Below are 23,151 nucleotides of genomic sequence, written 5' to 3' on the forward strand. Positions count from 1 at the left end.
CTTTTCATTTCTCCTGAGATAGACATTGGAAGCAGCTCTGCTCCCTGTTCCCAGGTGTGCGGCTGCTGGCCGGGAAAGGCCTCTGGAACAAATCCCTAGTCATAATCCTTGGCTTTCTAGAGGCCAAGGAAACACAGGGAATCTGCAAAGATGGATTCGAAGATGCATTTTTAAACCTCAAAAGGTTTAAAGCTAACTCAAAACGTACCAACACCATGAAATGGCCCAGGAATCCAATGCTTGTTGGCCATCTGAACTTTTAAAGAGAAATCACCAAAGAGGCAAGGCTCTCCTATCCTGGGCATGGACAAAGGTCCGTCCAGGCCTGTCTTCACCCAGCATCTGCTTCCAGCTCTTTTCAGACCTGCTGGTTTAGCAAGAACTGCTTCCGGAGCCACTCACAGGGAGGCACACGCTGGTTCACTGCACGGTTCACTGCAAGGTTCACGGAAGGATTGCACAGGCTCAAGGAAAGGGCGCTGGCCACTGTATCGTGAGGACCGCAGCATTCACAGAACTAAAGGTGAAGTCCCTGCGGGGAACCGAGAAGGTTCCCATCCTCCTCTCTTTTCATACCTCTGCAAAGGCTCTTGGCCGCCTGGAGACTGAACACGGGTCCTGCCCTCCGTCAGGTGAAGAAAGCCCCACACAACATTTCACATCAGTTCCTAGTCTCTAAAGGCAATCAGACCTCCGCTAGTCTCTCAAAGACTGAGGAAAGATTGTCCTAAAGTAAAAACGTGACCTTAAGTTAAAAACACATGACGCCACTGCCATCGGTCTCTCTCGCCAGACTCTCAGACTTTCAGGAGGGTCTGATGAGAGAGAGGAGTGAACGCGGGGGGGTCTGCAAACCCGCGTCAAGGGGACCGGTCTCTGAGCACGATGTTACAGGTGAGTCTCCGCCCGCATCCCCGCCGCTGCAGGGTGGGCGCAAGAAATGCAGCCAAAGCCTGGGAGCTGCGCCGCGACACGGCGCGCGGGCCAGCTGGGGAGCAGACCCCGTTTCTGCCCCCACTGCACCACGGGCAGCAACATCCCATCAAAGTGCCAAAGCTAAGACACGGGCCACGCAACTGTCTCAACTGTAAGAAATAAAGAGACAATTCATCGAAATGGACAGATCGGGGAAAAAGAATTAGGGGAGGACAAAACAACCTGATAGAAATGTTAAGCCAACTTGACATATTTTAAAGGTCCCTCTTGTGATGGGTGAAGCTCGATGTGCTAATAGGTAGAAATCTCTCATTTTTCAATTATTAGTGAATAAAGAGTTCCCTCGCATAAGGACTTCACGTATTATTTCACTGTCCTTCTGTTCATAATTTTTAATGAACATTCCTAGGGATGAGCTCTCTGCTGTTTAGGTGAGGGAACCAGTGTTTTCCACAGGCAAGCCCAGTGGGTCACATCATACCCAGATGCCCATGAAAACAATTTCTCCTCTCAGGGGAAAGCAAGACCCACCCCGGTGGGGGTGACTTGTTTGAGTTTTTGTTAATAAAACCAGCATCCTGAATGGAAAAGGGGAAAAACAAAACAAAACAAAACCCACGAGGATATTTCTCCTAATGCTAGAAAATAAATAGGAAAGTTAAATTTCTCCTTTTAAACATAAAGCCACAAATCAACCAAGCAACAACATGGAAAGTAAATGACCAGCCCCCCTTTCATGGATGCGGTCCCAAATGCCTGTGGCTGCTTGTGCTCTCTTTCTAAACGTATGTGCTTGGAGGGAGCACCAGGAAGTTAATCCGCTTAATCAGGGAGCAGGGTAGTCCCGTGTCTGTTCCGGGTCGGTGCACGCACAGGCACTCTCTTCCTCTCTCCCCCAACAAAGCTACCAATCTCTGCTGCTGGACTGGCTACCTTTTCTACTGGAATGTATCGGGGGATGTTTCCTTGAGTTGTGTCTTAAATGGCAAGACCCCTGAGCCCCAGTCTTCGCTCTCATCAGCAACTCCTCCTCTGTTTCCATCTCTGCACCCCCGGGGGGCTCTTCCCAAGTCTTAGCTGTCCCAAAGAGGCCAGATGGTGGTAAGCAGTCAGCTAACTTCTCAGCCAGCATTACATACATCAGTAATGTAGAAGTCTGAAAAGGTTTTATGCTTTTTACATTGACTTAAGAGATTAAACACGAAACCATCATCCATCACATAAATAAGAAATTATCTCCAAGGCCGGTGACGGCTTGGGAAGGTCCTCGGCGTCGTGTGTCTGTGGAAGACGTCAGGCTGGTTGAGGGGCTCGTGGACAGAGGACATTCATGGCTCCTCTTACACTTGGCATCTTCATGTAACCAACAGTTATCCTTTTTCCACCTTCTTCTCCAATAAACGGATGAGAAAAAACTCAACTACGGCAATCTCCGGGGCCGGGCAGGATGGATACCGTTGTGGGGAGATGGGCCCATGACAAAGAAACATGGCCCAGCGTCCGTGACTAGCAGAAGACGACAGCACACACATCTGGGCTCCGATGCCGGCAGACGCACGCACCTTAGCTAGGTAAACAGGAAGTCCACCCTTTTGCAATTCTTTTTTTGACCAGTCCTTAAACCGTGGTCCATTGATTTCTTCTCTAGGTCACACCAAATAACCCCAAGCAGACAAAGTTCTCGACAGAGTTGTGAAGGAAGGCCCACAAAAGACGAAAGGCTGCACAGGTGATTGCTGGCAGAGTAGGAGGTCTGTCGGCTCGTCCTGAAGAAGTCCTTTCTTCCTCAGGCTGCCACAGTCTACCTGGCCAAACTCCCTCTGGGCTCTTCAGACCACTGGAAAGAAGGAGAAACAAGTTAAGTGCCACAGGCCAGCCCCCAGCCGTGCTAGGAAAACAAGCTTGGGACAGAAACTTGGAGATGCGTCAGCCAAGGGGACCAGGTTCTCTTGGGCAGTCAGGCCCATGTCCAGATTCCTCCGGGTCAACCTCAGGGGCAGCAGCTTCTGAAATTGTGCTTCTGGAGCCAAAGGCAAGGCTGACAGGAAGTGAAGTGAGTCACAGCCGCAGAGAATGGGGACACACCGTGTTGTGAGGGCCTTCGTTCAACTGGAGGAGAGTCAGGCCAGCCTGCGGTCAGTTCCCCCAGAAGCGGGGGGCTTGGTGGGCAGCTCCTGAGCTGGTCTCGGACTCTGGGGCAGAATGGCTTCCCCTCAGGCCGTCTAAGAATGGACCCATTTGTTTCTCAATGGGTGGGGCTCTGAGGCATCCTCTGTGGCTCCCGGCTCCTGGGAGGGAGGCAGCATGGCCCTAGCTCCCGGCAGCTCCAGAGCCCAGCTCAGCCTGGACATCTTCCTGCCCTGCTCCCTCCCACGCTTCCTCTGGAGGTGGAGAGGTGTGCGCCATCTCAGGGACGGGGCTTCAGCCTCAGTGGCCATCTCTGGAAGGCCAGACCCATCTGAGGCGCAAAGCTAATGTCCTTCCAAATGTGGGCAGAGAAGTAACATTAATAGGAAACTTCCTCTACCTTACACAGCTCTCCTGAGNGAAGGCCAGACCCATCTGAGGCGCAAAGCTAATGTCCTTCCAAATGTGGGCAGAGAAGTAACATTAATAGAAACTTCCTCTACCTTACACAGCTCTCCTGAGGTGCGCACAAATGGCACATAATCTACTATAAACTTTCTTTAAAGATTTAAACTGTTTTTCTCTTGGTTCCAAACAACAGTATAAAAACTTCTTTAGCTCAGTGGATGGTCCCCTGAGGCAGCAGAAGAGAGAGGTGAGGGGGGCCTTCAGAGGCCCTGATTCTCATCCTAGCTCCCCCGTGGACTGATGGTTGGACCCAGCAGACCTTTGGCAGACTCAGTTTACCCTCATCACTCCAAATCCTTCTCCTCTTAAGGCCATTATAAGGACTAATGGATTAGCACCCTCAAGAGCTGCGGGCCTCCGGGCCTCCTAACTGACAGGAACTGCTCATGCACAATTACCAGGCTCCCGAAGAACAGATAAACTGCTCCTGGGCCTTCGGCGCCTCCCAGGGCAGATCGCCAAGAGGTTTAACGGACGCGTCGGAGCTCCAGCTTCCCAGGCACCCTTCTTCCTACCCTCTTCATGCAACCTTGAGCTTCTGGAATCCCAACTGTTAACTAGAGAAGGTCATCCTTGGGGGGTTAGCCTGTGGTGACTGTCTCCTGTCCACTACCTCCTGAAAAGGAACTTCACATTTCTGATGGGCTCTATGGGTCACAAGAGCATGTCAGAAAAACTTGTTGGTGTGTGACTTTCCAGGCCTTGTCTGGATAAAGGAGCCATTTGCCTCCATAAGCCCCAAGCTGGTCATGCTTAGGAGAGGACTCCTGAGATGCAGGTTTGGTCCGACTTCCAGATGCCCAGCATTCTTCATGGATATCAGTGAAAATAGTCATCAAAAATGGTAAGCTTAAAGATCACAGGATCCAAGAGCTAAAAAGTCCTGTGAGACCTGTGGGCCAAATCCCTCATTTCACCGGTGGGAAAGAGGAGGGGACTTTCTCAAGGGAAAGAGGAGGGGACTTTCTCAAGGGAAACAGAATGTACGTCGGTTGTGTGTCTGCAGTTTGCGATACGCTCTACTCGGTCCTTCGTATCAGTACTCATTCAATCTGCACATCTTTTAAACAAGAAAACGGAGGCCCAGAGAGGCCAAACAACTTGTCAAAGGTCACGCAGACCAGTCAAGCTAAAAGAGCTTCCTTCTGAGTAAAACATACCTTAGGGTAAACTAAACCTGACTTGGGAGGTGAAAACCCTCTTCCTGCTTCACAGCCTAAGGATGTCTGCCCTGCCCTGGAGAAGGCAGTGCTTTGCTCCACCCAGCTGTGTCTCCAAAGGGAAAACGGCCCTCCTCGCCGCAGCCCCTTACCTGTTTCTGAGTGGCAGCAAGCGGTCCTTCCCTTCAGCAGGGCACTGGGCTTCTCGTGCCGGCAGATGAGAGCCTGGCACCACTCACAGTGTTTTCGGACCTGGCAGCAGCTGCGGACAGAGAACACGGGCTGGGCAGGAGCCTGGCAGGGGTGCCGGCTAGTGCCTTTGGGCTCTAAACCAGCCTCCCCGTGGAGGCCTCTGGAAGGCTGGCCGCACACAGCAGGGGGCTGAGTGCCTTGCGGCGTGGTGGCTTTTGGGGCAGATGCTGGCCCCCGCAACAAAAGCGCCTGTTGGGCCCTCAAGAACCGGCTCTGTGAGCACAGCTCCTGGCTTGTGGGGCAACCTGGCCACCTACCCCGATGCTTTCTCCACAACACAGCAGGTGGGGAAGTCCATAAATGTAGCAACAGCCTCAGAACAGCTGTCAAAGCTGGGGCAAAGCAGCCACTGTGGGCTGGCAGGGCTGTGAGGGTTTGGGGAGGGGAAGCATGCCTCAGGTACTGCCAGCGGCAAAGCAGGGAACGTGGATGGGCTGAGTGGACCCATGGGAAGAATGAAAGAACAAGTCACGAATCTCCACGCCCTTGAATCTTTCCGTTGACTACCATTCTCTAGCTGTGGCAAACCCAACCTCTTGGCGAACCCGTGTTACCCGGAGCCCTGAAGCATCAAGGTTACGAGTGCTCCTGCCTCCCTCTGTGGGCAGGAATAGACAGTGTGCTGAGTTTGCATGAAAAAAGAACCAAGGAACCCAAAAGAGAGGCAGAGAAGAAAGCACTGAGGAAGACACTGATTATGTAACACTTAGAGCTGTTTCCCATGGGATACCAGGGAGGACTTAGTTTCTACCCGTTTTATCCTTGACACGTGTCTAATCCATGCGTCCACACACTGGGGCTGGGCAGGGTCTTCTGGTAGACACGAGCCCAGAAACAAATGAGAAAACAAGCCTGTTGCTGGACTTCCCTCTAGGAGACTGGTGGCATTTCATGATGCCCACCCCAGCCCCTCTCTCTTGGCACTGTCTTGGGAAGGCTACCGGGGCCCCCAAATCTTTGGGGAGCAGAGCTGAGAAGGAGCCTGAGACCTTCCTGCCCAATACACTTCCGTCCTGGGTGGCCAGAGCAGTCTGTTTCCACATGGTGCCCTCCAGAGTTGCAGAGTCCAAGATCTGGAGGGATCTAGAGGACCTGATTCCAGATCCATCATCAGAGACTGCTCTTCTGCAGTTGGCTAGCAGGGGGCTTATTCCAGTCACTTCCTAGCAAGGAGCATCCCAGGGCTGTGAGACCAAGGCCTCCAGGTCGACTGGCATGGGATAAGCTGGTCCCAACCAACTACGCCACTCAGGAGGGCCCCGTGCTCAGGCAGCCAGCAGCTTGGTTAGGGTAAGCGCTTAGTCTCTGGCTCAGGGATTCTGGACTTGGTCTCTAGCAAGGGTGGGCTGGGAAAAGACAGAGGGGAGGTGGGACTGGCTGCCTCCCTGGGAATGAGAGAGGCCATCCAGGCATCTAGATTGTCCCTGTCTCCAGACAATCTTGCAAAATTAGCTTTTAAATCCCTCTGGAGGTGTTCGCAGGGGCACCCAGTTCTTGCTCCTGAGGCTCTGGGACCCTCCTGGCCACAGAAACAGAGGACTATGGATGTGACGGGTTAGCACACACAGCTAGACGGCCGTGAGAACTGCCCTCATGCGCGGCAGAGACTGGGCTATGTTCCAGCCCGAACAGGGCTGCCTGTCCACCACCTTCTCCAAGACAGGTGGGAGTGGAACACACACTGCTTGAAGAGGAAGGGAAGGCCAGCTCAGTTCAACCTCATCCCTCACCACTTCACATTGGCTTAGGCCAGGAGGAGTGAAACTACGGCCACCGTCAACAGGGTGGGGCTCTAAGGGGCACTCCATCCACTGCTAGGACCAGAGGTGTGTATGTTGCCCCAACAGCAACAAACCAATAAACAAACAGGACAGAGACAGTATCTTGCACATAATTATCTGTCCAAACTCCAGACAACCTCAGAGGGCTACCGTCTGGCTTCCTTCATTGACACACAGATGCTTCTTCCAGCCTTTGCCAGAACGGCCCATCCACTACCGTCTCTATTGTGAGTTAATCTACACTGCGCTGACTGGGAGCCTTTAGCTCTTCTGTGAATTCCTCATGTGTAGCCAATTAGGTATAAATTCTCAGAGGGCTTACTCTGTGAATTAGATGTCTCTCGATATTTCCAGGGACTACATCTGGCCAGGTGCTGTGAAGAGACACTAAGGCGTCTCCCTCTGTGGAACAGTCCAGTCAGGAGATATGGGCAAGCAAATAAGTCCAAGAAAAGGGTCTCTATTGGTCTAGGGCTCAGGAAGGCTTTCTGGAAGATGCAAGATGTGTTCTAGAAGAGGAGGAGGGACAGAGAAGTGGAGAAAGGGGGAAGGGCTGCCATTAGCCCATCCAAATAGCAACCGAGACCTTTTTGGGATTTGCAAAGTGCCTTCGGCAGAGAGGAAACACTTCTGCCACTTGGCAAAGGAAGGTGGGAGCCACTGCGAGTTCACTTGGGAATACCTGCACGTCCCCATCATAACTCCGAAGGCTCCAAACCCAACAGTGGGGAGAGAGCATGCCCCTTTGCTTCTCCACTGGCTTCCAACAGCATACAGACCCACTGTTGGGGACCCTCCCAGGACGCGTTCCCTTGACACGGTGTGGCTTTACCAAAGTTCCTCTCGGCTTTGCTGACACCACTCAGACGCCACAACACTAAAGCACGCCGAGGTGGCCCTGTCTTCTGGGCAAGCCGCAGATGGCCCTGGGAGGGGGACCTGGCCTTTGGGGCGGCACATACTTACTGTATCAGCACACACGCGATGATGAGGACGGCCAGGGCCACGATGGAGACCACCACCAAGGCGGTGATGGCCTGCTTCTTCTGGCTGGCAGCCACCACGGCCAGGAGGTCGGCATGCTCACAGCGCGCGCCCACATACCCAGAATGACAGCTGCGGAAGAAAGGACCGTCAGCATGCTCTGCTGACAGAGGTCTTGTTCCCCCAACCCCCACGGGGAAGGCTGGGCCAGAGCAACCCAAAGCTCTAGGAAAAGCCCCAGGGGGCCCCTCCAGCCTCCAAGACTGGAGGCAAAGGTGTCCGCAGACTCGCTCCTGCTTCCCTGCACGGGCACCTGTTGCTTGGAGCGTGAGGCGCCACTGATCGGCCTGCTCGTGGGAGGAAGCCCTCCACTACTATCGTTACCATGTCAGATGCTGGGGATAAAGGAGGCAGCAAATGTGTTGAGGACACCAAGTTCATTTTGGCAGTTCATAAAAATCCAGGTTATTTTTAAACTATTCAGAATTTGATGAGAGAAAGAAAACACGCTAAACCAGTGGGAGACACGGGCTGTGGTTTGCTTTTTTATGGTCTTCATCAAACTTAATTAGCCCTGCGAGCATTTACGGGGGGGGGGCGCTCAGTGCACAGGGTAGTGAAGTAGGGGCCAGTGCCACCATCTGGTAAATGCAGGACCTGGGAAGCCACCACTCTGCTTCTCATTTCCAACACCTGGCCTCGTTCCACTGGAAGATCAGTAAGGGCACGAAAGAGGTCATGCCCTTGAACGTCACTACCTACACCAAGGTGATGTCACTGGTATTACTAATACCCAAAGGCTCTTTTGCTTCAGTAATGGCCTCCTCCTGTGTGCGGAAGGCTGATGCTGCTCACCCCCAGCCCCTCCTGGGGCCGCCACCAGGGGTTCTTGTACGACGTTCCTCAGGACTGGTTCTAGCCATAAGGAAGGGATGGTCATTTTCTGATGCAGGCATTTCTCCCCCTCCAAGCATATGAGTCTGCTCAACAGAAGACACCGCACTTATGCACGGGTCCCTTTGGCCGGGTGACTTTGTCATTGTAAAGAAAATGTTTGATCACCACTGTCTTCCCAGGTGGGGAAGCTTCCCTCCCACAGAGACTTCCGCAAGAGCAGCCTTGCATCAAACATCACACGTTGGATTTAAAGTTTTGTTTTTTTCCCCCAAGACGAAGTCGAAATTTTTTTTTTTTTTTTTTTAGGAGTCTACCTTTTGATGGAATAGCATCCGTCACCTTCACATTTAGATTAAAAGGCCTTTGAAGAACAAGGAGAAATAAGAGGGGATTAAGGGTCCTGGTTGCCTGCTATTGTGCCAGAGGCATTACCTCTGTGGTTCCCCTAAACCTGTACTACTGGGCCGCCAGACCCCAGAGGCCAGAGGGAGACTTGGGGCCATGCGATAAACACGGTCAATTTTTCTGGAGCATAGGTTTTGCTCAATGTTAACAAAAATTTAATCACTTTAATGTTAAAGGAACAGGTACGGTATGATTTAAGATTTGTGACAAACAGGAGATGCTGCAAAACTTGCTGCTTAAGGCTTCACCCTGGGATACCAGAGCTTACGAGCTTAACGGAAGTCTTTCACGGAACTCTTTATCCCATAGCCCACTTGTTATATACTTTACTTAAAGGTGTTTTTTAGTTTGAATTCAGGCCCTTGCTTTTCTGTTAAGGGTTACTGTACATTTGACCTACGTTTTGCCTTTTAATCCTTGCACAGAAAAGTCATTTGCCTGTGCCACCGTGCTAGAAGAGAGGGACATTCACACCCAGGTCTGCTCAGCCCGGAGTCTGCGTTCCTGCAGAGCCCAGTGCCCGTGCAGCTTCCTCCCCAGGCAGTGCAGTGATGGTCTGGGTGCCCGTTGGTGAAAGGTCCAGGCTGCAGAAGGGGAAGCACTCCCATTTCTAAAACGTTCCTACTCTGATCTGCACACCCTGGGAGAGAAGGGTTCTAACACCTCCCCAACCACTTGGTTCTGGGAAACTTAGGATTAACCTATCAACACTGGGGACTCCAAAAAATCCCATTTAAATAAAAGAGTGGCACCCAAGTGCTAATTACAACACATACCATTTATTGCTAAGCTCCTATATTAATCGATCTCTTTTATTCCCAACAATCACAAATCACGTGAGGTCAGGGCTGCTATTTACCTTCTTTATAGATGAGGAAACGGGGGGTGGGGGGCTTCTGGGTTTAAAAACTAACGATCTCAACCAGAAAGGCTGCCTTTCTAGGGTAATGCAGATTCGTATGGGAGATACTCTGGGGGTAGTGATTTCATGACAAGCTCACAAACCTCACTGCAAGAAGACAGACGGATTGTTCACTGCCCCATAAAGAGGTGTCCTTGCTGTGGGTGTGGCAAGTTGCCAAGGTTCCCCCAAACAGTGCCATCTTAACTAAGAGAGATAACCCTCTGGGCTGGGTCACCTTCTGCTGACTTTCCATATTCTTCCTTCCAGAGGAACATTACCCATTTGTGTGCTGGGCCCTTCACAACCAGCCTGGCCTCAAAACTGCCCCTGGCAGGGGTTCTAGCCCATTGGGAAAGTCTTCATATCAACAAGAATGTCTCTGTCACCTACTGTCACAGCTGTAAATACTCACATCTCAGTCTCCCTGAATTAGGGAGCCCAACGTGCTTGTGAACAAACACTTGCCCAACGAGGCACACAGTTGCTGCCTCATAGGGGAGACTCCAGGTCATGGCCTAGGTGAGCTCTCAGAACACTGGATCTTTGCCCCAAGCAGCCCAACTATAACTGGGAGGCAGAATAACCCATGGTCCGGATCCCTGGGCTTTTCCCAAGATCAAAATCTCTCTGAAAATGGGTGTTTTGAAGAAAAGGCCAAAGGACTTCTGATGAAGCCAGAGTTGAGAGCCACCATGAAGGTTTTACTAGTAACATCCACTTTGGCTGCCCCTGGAACTGCCTGGGGAACTTGAAACATCCTGATGTCCAGGCCACACCCTGGACCAACGACATCAAAATCTCTGGGAGTCAGGCCTGTCATGAGTGTTTTTAAAGCTCCCAGATGATTCCCCTGGGCAGCCAAAGTTGACAGCCACAATTCAGACTCTTTGGCCTTGGGGTGGACGGAGGTCCTTTCTCCTCCCCAATCATTTGTGATAGTGGGGATGCTTCCCAGTTGCTTTTTTAAGAGGTGGGGGAAAAGAAAAGGTTTGGTGACATAACTTTTCTTTAAAAAATTAAAAAAAAAAACCTAATCAAGCTTCTACTGAAATTAGACTTAATTATGCCGATTATATGAGGTACAAATCACATAAGGAGGGTAAGAGTCACTTCACCTGGTTGCAAATGAATCAGGCTTGACTCAGCGGCTGTCCTCTCCTTTCCCTCAGGTAGGCCCTGGCTCCCACCTGACTGCACAGTGGAATCAGCTGGAACGATGTGGAAAATGCCAGGGCCAAGGTCACACCCGCAGAGATGCTCATGCGATTGGACTGGGCACCCAGATGATTCTACTCTGCATCCACGCCTGAGAGCCACTGAGGCAGAACCATCGTCTAGGTACACGGAGTCAAGAACCAACAATTCAAAACCTGCCACGTCCCCTTCTCCTTTCTCCTTCCCTCCCTCTCCCTGGGCATGTCCCCCGGGTGGCGGCTGTAAAAACGGGCCCCCTCATATCAGGCGCAGGAGGAATGGGAGACGCTACACCCGTTTCACAGAGGAATCTGAATGAAATTGGAGTTGTGTTATCACACGGGGGAGTGGAAAATGTGTCAGGAATGAACATTTTCTTACATCATCTGACCAATTTCATCTGTCTGCAGTGGCTTTTACCAAGATCCTGGAATGCTGTTTTGTCTTCAAAATCCTGAACTGTGGCTCTGGAATCCCATCCAGCTATTTCTCCCAAAGAAGAACCAAAAAGAAAGAAGCGTACAAGGAAGAAAGGGTGTAGCACGGAAGGGAAAAGGAGGCCGGCAGAGCCGCAACAGGAGCCATCGTGGCTGGAGATAAAGGCGTGAGCTCCGGCCAGGTGGCTCCCCCAGGCCTTTCCATTTTTGTTACTCAGTCAAGACCGCTTTGGTGCTTTTCATAGGAGTGCATTGTGGCTGTAGGCCTCTCTATTTGAACAAGAAGAATGAAATTACCCACAATGTGCCTTTCTCTCTCTCTCCTCTGCCTTCCAGTCCGGTAGACTTGCTCTATTTTCCCTGTAAGTCCCCGTTTGAGCCCTTTTCCAATTTTCAAGAAATATGATAATGCATATAGCGCTATATGCTCTTAAACATTTTTTTCTTAAAAAACTTCTCTAACTGGAAAAGAGAAGTTTCTAAGCAAATTGGAAAGTACGTAAATTGTAATAAAGCAGAAAGAAAAAATCAGCTCACACTGTTGCCAACCCCACTTCCCCCAATGGCAAATTGACATGTTTCTCTTTAAACTATTTCTATCTAGTTTTTGACATACATATATACATATACATATATATATATATGTTTTTGTTTTTACAATTTTGCATCAATATCTCATTTCACATTTCCTCATGATGTTACCATGTCATTAGAAAATTGCCAGGTCACTTAACATGTCGTCCAGTAATATATGTACACAGTTTGCTTCACCAAACCCTTACCATTTAGGTTGCACCCAATTTTGATATCATAAATACTGTCAGGTGCTCACCTTAACGTACACAGCTTTGTTTGCATTTGAGATTATTTCGTCAGGATATGGTCCCACAAGAGGGCACAACATGGACAAACTGTCATGGGTTCAAATCTCATTCCTCACTTCATGCCTGTGTGACCCTCGGCAAATTACTTAACCTCTCTGTGCCACTGGTTCTGCATCTTTCAAACATGACAGTAAAACTTACAGAGCTGTTATGAGAACTGAGTTCATGTCTTGTGAAGTGTCTGACCCGAGTGCAGCGTAAGTGTTAAAAATGTAAATTAAAAGGATGGGAGCATTTTTAAGGCTCTTGAGAGACGTTGTCTTTATAAACAATGACATATTCTCTGGCAGGAGGCTAGTCCTCTTTGAGCCAAGTCTTTTGGCACAGGTCCCAAGATATGGTCTTCAACATGAGGGCCAAGGACTGAATTGATTAAGGACCCAGGACCATGGTTTTAGATATATATTTACACGAACCAGCCTTTAACATGGAGAAATTGCACAGGGCTGGGGTAGGAGTGGGTCTGAGCACAAGGACACCTGTCCTTGGGCTTACACACTGCTGGCCTCTTAAGAAGTGGATTCGCCAAGTCCTGTAGCCTCTCTGCTTTGAGGCCTGCGGAGGAGGGAGGGGTAAGGGCTTCCTCTCTGCAGCTCTGATCCCGGGGCCTTACGGACAGCCATGGGTTTGGTGGTCTACCCGACTTCCATTCCTCCCTTCAGCAGAACCTTCCAATACCCTCCAGCCATGGCGATGGTCACCATGTCTGGTAACCGAGCCCTCCTGCTCTGTGGGGAATGGGTTTGAATGTTCTCCAGTGCTATCTAACAGAACTGTTACGATGGTGGAAACAGTCCTATACCTGTGCTGTCCCACAGCGTAGCCACTAGCCACCTGGAGCTGCTGAGTACTGGCACTGTAGCAGGTGAGCCCTGGAAGCTAAACGTTAATGAGTTCATGTAACTGGCCCTGTGTGTCTAGTGGCTCTCATCTTGGACGGCAGCAGCGCTGCATGCATTATGGTACCTGGGTCCTCATAACAATACTGTGAAATATTAATACCCCCATTTGTGGGGCTAAGCCATTGTTTGAGAGACTCAGGTCTGTCTGACCTCCAAATCCATTCACTGCTGTGTTATCCTGCCTGGTGTGCAGCCCTGAGTGTCTGCTTCCAGGGTGGGCGAGAGAATGCACTTTCTCCAGACATATGGATGGAATAATGTCATAACTTTTTTTTTTTTTTTTAAAGAAAGCTCCAGGGACGCCTGCGTGGCTTAGTCAGTTAAGCATCTATCTGCCTTCGGCTCAGATCATGATCTCAGGGTCCTGGGATTGAGTCCCGCTTTAGGCTCCCTGCTCAGCGGGGAGACTACTTCTCCCTCTGCCAGCCATTCCCCCTGCTTGTGCTCTCTGCCAAATAAAAAAAGAAAAATCTTTTAAAAAAAGTAAGCTCTATGCCCAACATGGGGCTTGAACTCATGATCCCTAAATCAAGAGCCCCATGCTCCACCAACTAAGTCAGCCTGGCGCCCCAATGTCATAACTTAACCCCGCCACCCCACCACCCGCCTGCTGCTGGGATGACAGAAGATCTACCAAAAGTGGCTCGAGCCCAAACTGCTCCCTATCTTGATCTCTTGGGACATCCTCAGTCACACTGCAGCTTGCTGGTGGATGACAGACTCTTCTCTTTAGATGTTTGACTCTGTTCGATCCCACTAGAACGTACCGTGGCCAGGGCCATGTGAAATGTTTTCCTTGGCTCAGCAATTTGTTTTCACACTTTGCTGTGGGGAAGTTAAGTCAGGCAGTTCAATCACTGAAGAGCATTTTGGGCAGGTGAGAAGCTTCAAACTGGTTGCCACTGGCTGATGACACTGGAACTCTTAAAATATGTCACCTGGGTGTCTTCCTTCCACTGTTTCCCTTTGTTTGAAGGCTTCTGCAGGCAGCCGACCAGCAGCTTGCTGAATCTGCCTCAGGGGAAAATGGTGTGCCAGTCCTAGCCTTGCATTTCTACGGCTTTACTGTATTTGGAAATCCCTTTCCCATTGTTTCCTGATGTAGCTGGGTTTTAGCCGGGATTTATTCAAGGAAGACACAAAATATCATCTAGGAGTTCAACTGAATGTTTAAGGATTTTGTTCATTACTTTTGGCTACTTCTAACTAGTTATATTTGTTTTAACTTTTTTTCTTTACCTCCTATTTTAGTGTGAGATGTCATTTTAGATTCTCTAGAAACCTAAAGACCGTTGTTCTTATTTAAAAAAAAAAAACAAGCTTAAGCGTGACAGTATTTTAGAAAGAACTCCCTCTTTTTAGACTATCATCTTGGGTCACTGTGGGGTTTTCTTTATAAGGCCATGACATATATGGCCTTACCTCAAGGTATGTTGGTTTTATTGACCAGAATGTGTGTGTCAGCAGCCCAAAGTCGGGGCGGTTCACACACAAGTGAGAACAGAATGTTCTGCTTTCTCTGCACGGACTCAGAGTTTCTGGTCTAGTGGGAATTAATGAATTATCACACTCTTCTAGGTACTGTAATTACAAAGGGTGTAAGGTGTGGTCCTGTCCTCACCAAGCTTACCAGCTCACATGGCACAAGGGAGTAAAGTGGGCTGGCGTGAGGCGAGCAGAAGCGGCAACGAATGGTCAGGGGGCGACATCCGCTTCAGCGCTGGGGAGCAGTGGGGAGAGGTGGAAATGAGGACCAGAGAGGGCAAGCCCTGTCTGGGGACCGTGGGGCAGGCAAACCTGTATTCTAGCCAAATGGCACATTTGGGAGTTCAGGCCTGATCTGATGCTGCCATTGGTCTGTTTATTTGATAGGGCTGGGCATCCACGTGGAGAGTGAAACATGACTTCTACAATGGTGACAAACTAAAACTACCAAAGAACAAAGCAGATCATCATGTTCTGCCCCACAGAACACATCTGTGGCCTGAATACCACCCCCCGGACTGCCAAGCTCCAGGGGAGAAGCTGAGAGAAAGAGGTGGAAACTGCTTGCATGGCTGGGCACCCCACAAATGGTCAGCCTTTCTAGACCACAAGGGTGGCCCAGCTGTTTCCTGAGATCCTGCACTCAGCCTGCGGAAAGGACTTTAAGAATCTGTGGTCAGGGCAAAGAGCTTGGGAATGACCTAGATATTTCTCTCTACATGCAGGGGAAGATGCCAACACCCTTCTTGGAAAGGAAACAGCTTAGTGATTTGAGATGTTAAAAAGCAAAATTCAACTTAGTAAATTTTAAGATCAAATTGGCTTTGTTCAGTGATTTATGAATGGGCTGTATCCCATCTAGCAGGTAGAAAGGAGTTCCGAGGAGCTGTACAAGATGGGAGATTTGTATAAGCAGAAGGGGGCGGGGACAGGGAAAGAGCAGATGACGTCATCTTTCTTTGGGGGACAGAAGGGCTCTATCAGGCAGACTACCTCACTAGAGCTGATCAGAGAAATTCCAGACTGATTGGCTAAGCATATTTCTGGGACAGGTTGAAACTGCAATTGGGTTAGGTATTACGTTTTGGTTTGGTGATATGGGCTTAGCACAAGTGACTCCATTTTGGACCTGTTGTCTCTTTTTTTAACAGAGGAAAACTTTTTAGGGCTGAGACAGGGTGCCCTCTGGGGCAATAGCTGAGAACATGGGTTTGGGAGTTGGAATCCATCAGACTAAATCCTAAGCTCTGCCATTTACTAGCTCTGGGACTCCAGGCAAATTGCTTCCATGAGCCGGCTCAGTTTTCTCATTTATACAAGAGCAAGAATTCCCACTTGAGAAGGGAGTTGTAAGGACTCTATGAGTCACTATATATAGAGTGCTGGGAGCCAGGCCTGGCACATAACTACAGCTTTTATTGAAAGCTTATTATTAATAGCAGTATCCATAATGTGAATGAGGGGGGGACGGTTAGTCATCCTGATTATCAAAACACAATGGTGTCTAAGTGTGGTGGACAATTAGCTCGCTGAGCCAAGAGCAGGGCTTGGGATCCAGAGTGAAGAGAACAAGAAAGCACCTGCCCCCCTACTTTCAGAAGGCTTCCACCAGGTGAGGCTTGAAGCCACCCAAGGGGCCTGCCCACATTCACACAGCTGCCCCTCGGAGAGAGGAAAGCCCGGCCCACTGCTTTTTCTGCGCAAGCTCTCCAGAGCCACAGTACCTTTTGGGCTAATGCATCGGACACCCTTAGCACTGTGGTTAAGCACTCAGCTTCAGGAGCTAGACCGTCGATGTTTGACTGTTCTGCTCTGCGACCTGGGCACCAGCTCTCAGTGCCTAACTTGTGGGGTCATAAGGAGGATTACATGAGTTAGTAAGAGATCATGCCTGGAATGGTGTCTGGCATGAAGGAACAAAAGTTCAATAAATGCTAGCTTTTGTTGCTATTTTAGTATCACTGACTGCAACTATGAAGTTGGACCCTATGGAATTGCTACCTTTCCACCAGTCGTGACCTAGAGAAATGGCAACTTCATATAGATGGCTGGTTTTAATAGGGGGTGGAGGGCGGATTTTGTTTCCTCCCACCCCCAGGGGACATCTGGCAATCTGGAGACATTCTGATGGTCACCACCATAACGTGGTGCTCCCGGCACCTCGTGGGTGGAGCCCACGGCTGCCAATAACATCCCTCAATGCACAGCAAAGGATTACCCAGCCCCGAAGGTCAACAGTGCTTAGCTTGAGCACGGGGCCACCTAAGAGCATTCCACGATGGACAGATTCATTTTCTTAAAACATCCCTTCCCCAAACCGACATGGCTCCCGCTGCCTGGAAAATAAAGGCTCACTTCCAAGAGGCTCCGGCCTCCAATTTGTCTCCAATCTTGTCTCCTCCTGCTGCAGCCACAACAGGTAGCCTGTAACAGCAGGTCCTCCGACGCTCCAGGCCCAAAATAACCTCTCTGCTCTCCCCACTAGGCAAACCCTAACACCTGCTCTGGGGAGCTTTCCTCAAGGGCCTTTCTTCCCCAGGCTGACTGACCCTGGCAATTCCTGGTGGCTCTTAACTCATGTGACGCCCGGGTCCCATTCCTGGAGATGATGAGTCAGCGGGTTGGGGTGGGGCTCGGCTATACTTTCAGCAGCAGCCCCAGGGGGCTCGTGCTCGGCCTGGCATGTAAACCACGGCGCTCTGGCACGCATCTTGATTTCCAAGCTGTTCTTTGTTCTGTTACGGCTTATGTACACTAACCGTTCACGCGCACTTCCAGCTTATTTTATTAGCAGTGCTGTAAAGATGCTGGAGGGCAGAGACCTCTTTTTGGAGATGCTGGCTACTCAGGGATCCAGCCCAACACCTTGTCCTCCAGAAATTCTAACGAGTGAAATAAACTTGAATCCAGGAGTTTTCAGACTTTGTAATAACCCAGGAGTGACCCAAGGTGCTTGTGAAAAATGCAGACCCCCCAGGCTCCAACCCCCAGGGGTTCTGCCTCAGTGGCTTTGGGCTGGGGACCTGGAACCTGGATTTTCACCAGCTGGGTCTGAAGCAGGTGTCCCTCAGCCTGCTGTTCTGACCCTCCTTGTCCAGCTTCCAGGGTCTTGGGCGTGGCTCGTGGAGATAAATGTTCTCGTAATTGGTTGCTGGGACGCCCCCAGACCCAGAATCCCAGGACACCAGGGAACACTTACACGCACGCTGGCTTGTCTTCCTGCACCAAAAACCTGCAGGTTCCATGGAAGCAGAACTGACTGTGGGAATCTGGGCAGTCATTAAAATGGGACACCACAGCTGCGGCCACAGGCGGGTCTGCTGGGGGAGAGAAAAGACATTTGGCTCAGACCCATGGCCTAGCAAGACACACCCGCAGGCCCTCAAAGATCAAGGAGCAGGGGAGCCCTCCTGGCCGGGATTTCTGATTCCTCCCCGCTTGTCATCTGCAGCGCTCCCTCACTTTCTAACGGCCATTCCAGGACCAGACACACCTGCATCACATGCTTTCTAGCAGGGCTGTATTCTGTACTTACCTCGGTCAAAAACAAAATTGTCTCCCCAAAAGATTCAGTGTAATTCAAAGATACCAGGGCAACTTTAGCTCCCAGGGCATTTAAAGCCTATTCCCTGTGCGGCCCGATTTCACTTTTGCAAAGCGACAGTGATCGTTCTTTTGAGAGAGCCTTCCCAAAACTCTGTTTTAAAGGCAAGAAACCAGCTACAGAGTACTAAATGGCCATTAAGGTGATGCTGAGGAAGAAAAGTTCATGACACAGAAAGATGCACATGATACGTTATTGTAAGTGAAACTGGTACATTTTCCATTTGGTCTGGATCGCATGGTTCTATTGAAATAAACAGAAATTTAGATACAGAGAAGTCTGGGAAAGCAGACATAAAAATGGTAGCAAGATACTCTCTGGGGACAGGAGGATTAGGAATGATCCTGCCATGAAGATGACTTAAAGCCCAGAAGTCCATCCGGGAGCAGCATACACAGTACCAGGAAAGCCAGGAGCAGCAGAAGGGCAGCAGAGTCTGGGGAAGAGACGGGTCCCCCTCACAGCCTTGGCACCGGTCACTCACAAGAGCCTGGGGTGTCACCAAACCTCTCTGGGTTTTCCCTCCTTGGCTTTCAGACAGGAATGAAAACAGCCATCCAGGAGCACCGTATGCAGCAACACATGAAAAGACCCGCTGACCAGCCCCCAGGGCATCACTTCGGATTTACTTTAATGGACTCCAACAGCCTTGTTTTGTCCAAATAACACTTGAGACCCAGTAGGGTAGCTATTTCAAGATGGCACGATAGATGTAGTTTCCATGCTTTTTCAAAAGGTCTTCTTATGCTTGTGTTTTAGAGGGCGGGTCTTTCTCACTTTTTTTTTTTTGTTTGTTTGAAAAAAGTATGCTCTTAGAGCTCTTGGTCTTTGAGAAAAAGCAGACCATTTCTTATTGTGGGGTTTTAGGCTACCACTAAATATTAAACTCACTTTCCATTCATGAATTGCTTCTAGAAATGTCATATTTGGAAATCCCAAAATACCAGTGGAAAAGCTGGAGGCTGAAAATTCAACAGATTCCCTGATGCAAAAGGTGAGAGACTGTTAGTGGCCATGAGCCCGTGCTTAAGAGGCAGCGAGACAGGGGTCAGTCTGAATCCTGCCTCTGCCACGACTTGAACTTCTCTAGCCTGCCTCTGCCTTTAGAAGATGGGGAGTCCCCCCGCCTCCTGGCTGGCTCTGAGGGCTGAACGAGGCAAGAGTTGTCCAGTACTGTACTCACACTGTCTGGTACACTCCACTCGGCTGTTAGTCCTTCCATCACTGACAATCCCAAGGCGCTAATGAATCTTCACATGTCATAAGACCATTATAGTATATAATCTCTCCCTCCCACCCTAACTTCAGTGTAGTGTAACAAAAAATCCGGGTGTCCTTATATACTCTCTCACGGGAGGACAGGCAGATACGCCCACAGCCAGGTGGAGATGCCGGGCCGAAGCTGCCGGCCAGCCTTGCCCCTGCTGTGGCAGGTCACTGTCCAGCAGCAGCCCCCAGGACATGTGATCCCATGGTCTCAGCAGGTAACAGAGGGCCTGCGAGTCCCAGGCCTGGGTGCCTGATGAGGGGCTGGCTCGCTTGTTGATCGTGGATACTGGGATGTTGGGGCGGGACGGGTCTGCTGCAGTTCACCTAACTGGCTTCTCTGTGTTCATTAACCTTGTTGAGGAGCAAATGCAGAGAGATTAGGGGCTGAAGACTAGTGGATCTAATTTGATTCAGACCCTGAAAAAGGCTACTAGAACAACTCTGGATCTGTCCTTTGGGAACACTACTCAAGGCCATGGTCTCAGTTAGCCTGTATTTACGGATATTCTGCCTCATCTCATAAATGACTAAAGGAGTCTTTACAAAAATAGGTCTCATCAAAAGGGGATGCAAATGGGAAAGACATGTGAGAGAGACAGAGGCAGAGAAGAGGACGGAGCGGGGAGAGCGGAACAAAGGGAGAGAAAGACAGGCAGTACGAAAGGGAAGGCGAGATCAGGGCAAAGAAGAATAAGGATGGGGGGAAAGAGCAAAGAAGCTGGGTGTCAGGCTCTTATACGCAGACACACATCAGGAAGTCACACTGTGTGGCAAATGGAGCCCCACGCCTCCTAGTGCAGCCTACGCAAGGCTGCACGTGGGCCCTTGGATGGAAACGCACTCGTTCTGCACGTGCGGGGCAGGCTCAGCTTGGCCCAGGTCTACAGTCACAGAGCAACTCTTCTTCTGTGGCTGCTTCTGAAGAGCACTTTACGTGTTACGGTGGACAATATCCTCCTCGATTTCCTGGTGACAATGCAGAAGCATCCGCTGGTGTAAACCTTCTGTGTGTCACCCAGCTCACTAAGAAGCCCAAGAGCCTAGGCAATGAGGAAGGTCCCTGCACGGTCATGGGGACGGCAGCCGACGCATGTCAGAGACCAGCATGAGCGCAGGCATCTGATGTAGAACTCGGGCTCCGTAATCCCACCTGCCTGATTCAGCCCAAGGCACTGATGTGCCAAGGATGCTCGATGCCAGTCGACGATCATTTTTTTTTAGTGCTTTATTTAATTAATTAATTTATTTCTTTAATGATTTTTTATTATATTATGTTAGTCACCATACAGTACATCCCCGGCTTCCGATGTAAAGCTCGATGATTCATTAGTTGCGTATAACACCCAGTGACGATCATAATCACGAAAACACCATTTTATTTTTATTTATTTTTATTTATTTTATTTTTTATTTTTTTTAAAGATTTTATTTATTTATTAGAGAGAGAGACAGCCAGTGAAAGAGGGAACACAGGCAGGGGGAGAGGGAGAGGAAGAAGCAGGCTCCCAGTGGAGGAGCCTGATGTGGGGCTCGATCTCAGGGATCCGGGATCACGCCTGAGCCGAAGGCAGACGCTTAACGACTGAGCCACCCAGGCACCCCACCATTTTATTTTTAAAACCTTTTTCCTGATCACAAAAGCAATACATCGCTGTAGAAACCTTTTGTAAATGCCAATGTAAAACTAAAGAAAAGCTCCTTAGAGTATAAAGAATAAAAACACCACTTAGAATTACGTAAGTACATACTGCACACATGCACTCATGTAAACTTACTGCTTCCTTCTGTTACCTGTATTTCCCCCCTTGATAGAATCACAAACACCTGAAAAGCAAGCCCTTTGTTCAAGCATTGGCACAGGGGGAAGTCCTGGCCCGTGACCCCAAGAAGCTCCCCGTGGGTCATGTGCAGGGTGGGTCCTGTTTCCAGCAGCACTCCTGGCAGCATTGAGGGGATCTCAAGTGATCTGCACTTGAGAAGTGAATGGGAAGGAGGGAACCAGACAGCGGTCCCAGCGGGGAGGCACCCTGTGGCTCTGTGCTCTCCCTGTGCCACCTCAGTGTGAGCCAGCTGCAGAATGAGGGCAGGCAGTGGGCACGCTGTCCCCTAGAGCTGCTGCACAGGCTCACAGGCTCATGGGCTCAAGTGCCCAGGAGCCCCATGCGAAGTGCAAAGCAGCTCACAAGCGCGGGGCAGTGACTACTCGTTCTAGGACTTTTATTTTTATTTTTTTATTTTTTTAAAAGATTTTATTTATTCATTTGACACAGAGAGAGAGACAGCCAGTGAGAGAGGGAACACAAGCAGGAGGAGTGGGAGAGAAAGAAGCAGGCTCCCAGCGGAAGAGCATGACGTGGGGCTCGATCCCAGAACTCCAGGATCACGCCCTGAGCCAAAGGCAGACGCTTAACAACTGAGCCACCCAGGCACCCCTTTATTTTATTTTTTTAAAGATTTTATTTATTTATTTGACAGAGATAGAGACAGCCAGCGAGAGAGGGAACACAAGCAGGGGGAGTGGGAGAGGAAGAAGCAGGTTCATAGCAGAGGAGCCTGATGTGGGGCTTGATCCCAGAACACCGGGATCATGCCCTGAGCCGAAGGCAGACGCTTATCCACTGTGCCACCCAGGGGCCCCTTGTTCTAGGGCTTTTAAAGATGTGTGCCTCAGACACCACGAGAATCAGCAGAGAAAACCCCAACGCTGCAGCACGGTCAGGCCAGACAGACAAGACCACTCCTGCTCACGTTCCCAGCAGCTTCCCCAAGGTTCCGGAGCAAAGGGAATCTGGGGAAAGTCGGGATGGGGAGCAGAGGGGTCCCCACTTTCTGCGTGTCTGCTATCTCCCGGGTGCTGTTCCAGTATCACCTCTCAGATCCAGGCAGGGCAGGCAGTCACACCAGGTGGAGGATTTGCTCAGTAACTTTGATCAAAATGAGCTTTACAAGGAAACCCCCAAATTCCCAGCTTTGTCCCAGAGAATGAGTCTCTCTTTTTCCCTTCCTCCTTATCTCTCTCTCTCTCCCCCTAGTCTTTCTTTACCTTCCTCTACTCTCTCACCCTCTCACCTCATAATTTGTTTTTCTCTTCTTTCAGAAAACCCAAGAAAATATCAAGTAGAGGAAGGAAAGGCCTAGATACTTAAAATGGAAAAAACCTCTTACATAGGAAAGGAAGGCAGTGAAGGCCAACAGGCAACTCCAGGGAGGGCCCCCCAGAAGTCGAGGCGGAGGGGACAGGCAGCTGGCTGTGCTCCCCAGGGCTCTGGACCCTGCATATGTCTTCTCCAGGCCCCAACCCGAGTCTGATTAGTCCTCAGGGCTGATTGGAAAACCAAATGCTCCTGTTTTCGGAACACACCTCCTACCGAACCCATCCATAGCTGGGACTTCAAAGCTGCTCAGTTCCTGTTGCTCTGAAACTTACGAGAGCCTCTCTGACATTGTGAAGCAAACGGACAG

At 50.1% G+C, this 23,151-nt stretch overlaps 1 protein-coding gene across 4 annotated transcripts in view; it reads right to left on the reverse strand.

Annotated features, from left to right (window-relative positions):
* Positions 1–1,594: 1,594 nt before the first annotated feature.
* The window catches only part of TGFA (transforming growth factor alpha), a 100,643-nt gene continuing 79,086 nt past the window's right edge, over positions 1,595–23,151 (reverse strand). For 2 of the 4 annotated variants that reach the window (XM_034659323.1, XM_034659322.1), the window contains exons 3-6: positions 18,016–18,133; positions 7,691–7,840; positions 4,844–4,953; positions 1,595–2,773 (exon numbers count right to left, since the gene is read on the reverse strand). In XM_034659323.1, coding sequence (XP_034515214.1) covers positions 2,766–2,773; positions 4,844–4,953; positions 7,691–7,840; positions 18,016–18,133 — 386 coding nt within the window. In that variant the 3' untranslated portion in view covers positions 1,595–2,765. Of the gene's footprint in view, positions 2,774–4,843; positions 4,954–7,690; positions 7,841–18,015; positions 18,137–23,151 lie in introns of all 4 variants that reach the window. The other 2 variants (XM_011219302.3, XM_034659321.1) reach the window with 1 other exon arrangement.

Source organism: Ailuropoda melanoleuca, chromosome 4 (assembly GCF_002007445.2).
Source record: "Ailuropoda melanoleuca isolate Jingjing chromosome 4, ASM200744v2, whole genome shotgun sequence".
Classification (NCBI taxonomy): Eukaryota; Metazoa; Chordata; class Mammalia; order Carnivora; family Ursidae; genus Ailuropoda; species Ailuropoda melanoleuca.